The 4,686-nt window shown below is 41.9% G+C and overlaps 1 protein-coding gene across 1 annotated transcript in view; it reads right to left on the bottom strand.

Annotated features, from left to right (window-relative positions):
- Positions 1-1,341, bottom strand: part of LOC126828525 (solute carrier family 22 member 16) — a gene marked incomplete in the record, with an annotated part of 9,019 nt that extends 7,678 nt beyond the window's left edge. Inside the window, 1 exon segment of the mRNA XM_056102481.1 lies at positions 1,102-1,341. Coding sequence (XP_055958456.1) covers positions 1,102-1,302 — 201 coding nt within the window.
- Between the last annotated feature and the right edge of the window lie 3,345 nt (positions 1,342-4,686).

Here is a 4,686-nt window from a genome sequence, read left to right as displayed (position 1 = left end):
TTGAAGAGTATATATCCATGGATTCGTGAAGTACATTACATATGTAGCAATATCATTTCAGTCCATGAATTCCTACTTAAAGATACATTATGTAAGATTTAGATAAAGAGCTAGCCATTCTTGCTATAAAAGTTCCAAAATAGATGATGTAAAATAAATAATTTAAAACATATTAGCCTTTGAACGATTGACAAGACGTGTCCATCTTCTTTCAATTTATCAAAATTCAGGAATATGACCGTCTAGAGGCTAAAGTTAATATCCGATTGACTTTAAAGTGTTTAAGGTCATGAGATGAAGCATTCTATTGATTTTCAGCGATTTCCGATAATTAATGTCAGAGTTATGGCCCTTGATCACTTGCTAGTGTATACTAGTTCAATCTGAATTTTCGGTCAGACGGGTGACGTGAAAACAAATTTAATATATTATCATGTAGTTGGCAAAATAATCTGTCCGAAATCTCACCAAACACCATTCATTTAAATGAATACCGCGAATTTGTACTGAATTTACTACGGGTTAAAACATTTTGTCTGGAGCCACTCTGCTTTCTGCGATATTTTTAAGGCATCGAGTATTATATGTGAATGCACCTGCAACGGTCTGCTTGGATGATTGAATTTCTGGTCGGATTGAACAACTCAAAGATTGGTTAACTGACGAATTACAATAGCAGAAAAACGCAATTGCGGCGGTTAAACTTTCAAAATTTTTTTCGGTGAGGGCGAAGACCCAAAACACCACGAAGTCCGATTTTTCTGGTCACCGCTCCGTGAACTGTAACTGTGTAAGCGATTGATTGGTTGACTGGAATTCAGGTCATTCACCTAAGTTAGGCTACATTTTGCACCACTGGCTGGAATAGTAGGACAACGCGTTTATGTGGCCGTCAAATTTTTCCAATTTTATTGCGGAGGCCCCTACACGGTAAGCTCAGAACCTCCAGCGCTTCGTCAGGATTTTATTAGGATACTTCATTTCTGCCCCCTAAACAGGGCCCACACGCCTACGCTGTTCTGCGAGGATGATACGCCTATGATTTGTGTGAAGGGTATGGGTTGTGGGGGTGGGGAGGGAGTGGTAGATTCAAGTACGTACCTCTGTTACAACTGTTCTTGTGTAGTCATCATAAACTCTAGAACAAGTTGAGTTGTCATCATTGCTACAATATTTATACGTCACATTATTCCTGCTATTATTAGACATGACGTCATCAACACACCACCAATCAGTGACGTAAGCACCATATGACATAATCAGCATGTTGTATCCAATGGCTACCTTAGGAACCATTACCATGAAGATCACCAAAATCTGGAACTTCCCGAAAGATCCGATTTCTTCAATAAGCTGATCGAGGTGCATGGTTGCTGTTACTCGTCAATACGCAAATAGTTCGGAAGTTCGTTAGCTACGCCTAGCTTTTCAAACGTAAAAAGGGAAGACAATGCGTGTCCTGACTCAGTCTCCCAAGAAGAGTTGTCTTTCCTTGCAGTTCGAATGCTAGATAAATATTCCGACTCGTCAATACGAAAATACAAAGGAATAAAGCGAATAAAAAGTGTCACGTATCCTGTCACATCAAACAATGAACAAGATTTGTCGAATTCCAATCTACTGATGCTTTTCAACAAAGGCCAAAAAACATTTGAAATCCGGAAAGACAACTAGCAAAAAGTTTAAACATCCTACCAGCAATTTCGCTCTAATGAGCATAAATCGGGTTTGTCTGCGATATCACTCTAGGTGGAAGCGAACGTTAACCCGATGTCAAGGTAAAATCAACAAATCCGTTCTAATACCAGATCACAAAATAAGCAGACGATAATCGCGTAAAACTCCACACACGTACCCTGGTGTTACAATTAAAGATCACTACCCCTTTACTTGAAGCCACCCAAACAATGATGTGTCGATGACGTGGATGACATAATGATATGTCACGTTGCGTCTGGATCATCTCAAGATAAAACTGGAAACATTAGGCCTACCTAATTAAAGAGCCGTTTTAACTACCACTTTCTTGCATCAACAGCGCTAATGGCGATGGGTATACGCAATGCGGTGATCGATAGTACAATTTCCGTTATATACGGGGCACCGGGGTTTTGTTTTTGTCCCGTCCGAACGACTAGGATAGCTAGCATGAAGGTCGCGGCTTCGCTCCCGGTGTTGGCAGAGAAAGTTTATCGTGGATTTTTCGGCGTGGTTTCCCTCTTGTCAGTGGTGCAGGATGGCGGGGGCCTAACAACGGCAGCTGTCTAGTCGTTCGGATGATACCAAAATCCGAGGTCCCGTGTACACATTGGCGTGCACGTAAAAGATCTCCTTGCAGTTGGAATTCGATATAAGAGTAGGCCATAGCAGAGCAGTAGGACGTTAAACCCCATTTCATTTCATTGTAATATACTATTCAAAAAAAGTAGGGGATATTTGATTTTGGGGGCATAATACTAAAATATGCAAATGACTTCGAAAAAAGTCACTATAGAACCTAACAGAAGAAACATTTCCAGTTACATGTGACGCCCAAACGCACCAATAGCTACCGCATGGAATGCAGGTGATGCTTGGGATCATCATGGGGGTCCAACCCAAGATTTGCACGACTCTGACTTTGAATGTTACAGTCATTGTGGCATTGAATTCCAGGGTGGAAACATCAGTTTAATTGTTTTAGTGACCAGAAAACAAATTTTGATATGCGTCGGCTTACCCAAAATGAAAGGTTACGTGCCCTTGGCATGCTACAGATCGGCACAACACAGGCGGTTGTGGCGCGGACGATGAATGTTTCTCAGTCTGTCATAAGCAGGCTATGGTCCAGATACCGTGATACACAATCTGTACAGGACAGACCACGCTCAGGTCGACCAAGGGCGACAACTCAAGCCCAGGATCGATTTATCCGTACCTTGGCCTTGAGAAATCGTGTCATCACAGAAAATCAGATCAGCGCTCGTCTTCAAACAGACACTGGTGTGAGAGTGAGTGGCCAGACGATTCGGAATCGACTGCATAGGGGTCACCTTCGCGCCCGACGTCCTCGCGTGATCCCTTGTTTGAGAGATCATCACATTCAGGCAAGACGTCGTTGGTGTAGGGATCGTCAACACTGGGATAATCGACGCTGGAGCAATGTGATGTTTTCAGATGAGTCAAGGTTCACTGTTGATGTTTTGGACAGACGTAGGAGGGTGTGGCGTCGTCGAAACGAGCGCTTCCAAGACGTTAACGTCATCAGACTTGATCGATTTGGGGGTGGTTCTGTTATGGTGTGGGGAGGCATCACTGTTGCTGGAAGAACGGCTTTACATGTTGTTGCAGGGCGTGTTACAGGCCAGTACTACCGGGACAACATCTTCCAGGATGACAACGCAAGATGTCATAGGGCCAGGATCGTTACAGGTTACCTCCAACAACAGAACATCACCACATTACCTTGGCCAGCACTGAGTCCCGACCTCTCCCCCATCGAGCATGTCTGGGACATGCTTGGACAGAGGTTACGTCAACGTCAACAACGTCCTGCCAATGTCCAAGAACTTGCTGCTGCGTTGCAACAGGAATGGGACAATCTGGACCAAAATGACCTTAGACGTCTCATTAGGAGTATGCCACGTCGGATCAATGCTTGTTTGGCAAACAGAGGAGGATTTACCCGTTACTGACTTGGTTGTGATGCTGTGGTAACTTTGCTGTTTGACCCCGGGTATCATTTTACCCTTATAATGGTCAGTCTGTGCCTTACTTAGTCTAACGATCATTTGGAATAAATCGATGAATGTGAACTTCATTTCATTTTGTCATTTGTTTCTTCGTCAGTTTCATTAGGTGACTTTAATAACACTTAAAAATCAAATATCCCCTACTTTTTTTGAATAGTATAATAGTTACATATAGGGTACCGAGGTTTGTCGAATGGGGTTTTCATCTCATCCAGGCGACTAGACAGATTTTCAATACCTATATACAGTCTTTACTCTTACTTTGTCAGATCTTTAAATGTATGCAAATATTACACCATAGCATAATTTATTATTCAGCAGGAACATGAATTATTTCCGCTCTGCTTTACGCATATGTTATAATTATGTTGTGTGCTTTTAATTTTTTTCATTATTCAACCTTTCTCTTATCCACAAAAACATAAAACTAAAATATTTAAGTTCCATAAGTAAACTCAGTGACTAAAACGTAGGTTTGGTTAAGCCTAGCTTACAACCCACCGTGAGTGTTTTGAAACGCATGGTTTATAGGGTTTAATAGCTCGCAGACCAGCCGCAAGAAACCGGTTGAAGAGTTTGTATGTGAAGGACTAAAAGTCTCTAAGGTCAGTCAGCGGTCTTCTACGGTGCCGAAAGCAGGCAAGTGAAGCGTAAGTTTACTAAAATAGAGATTTTGGCAAGCGGAATATTCCCATCCGTATCACGTATCCGTTTAGTCAATGTAGTTTTAGAGTTTTGGCAGATTTTCGCGTCGCGTACGTATGCGTCACTGAGTTGAGCTTAGTTCTATTAAAGCATCACCACCAGTACTAGTCAAGTGCCTAGCCTACAAGTCGCTGGGCTATTAAAAAAGAAAATCTAATGTCGAATCTAATTACAAATCTTCGATTTCGATTCGACAGCAATATCTGAAAGTTTATATCCTTTTACCATAGAACAAAATCATTTACGGATT

Source organism: Patella vulgata, chromosome 7 (assembly GCF_932274485.2).
Source record: "Patella vulgata chromosome 7, xgPatVulg1.2, whole genome shotgun sequence".
Lineage (NCBI taxonomy): Eukaryota > Metazoa > Mollusca > Gastropoda > Patellidae > Patella > Patella vulgata.
This window is presented reverse-complemented; position numbering and strand designations above follow the sequence as displayed.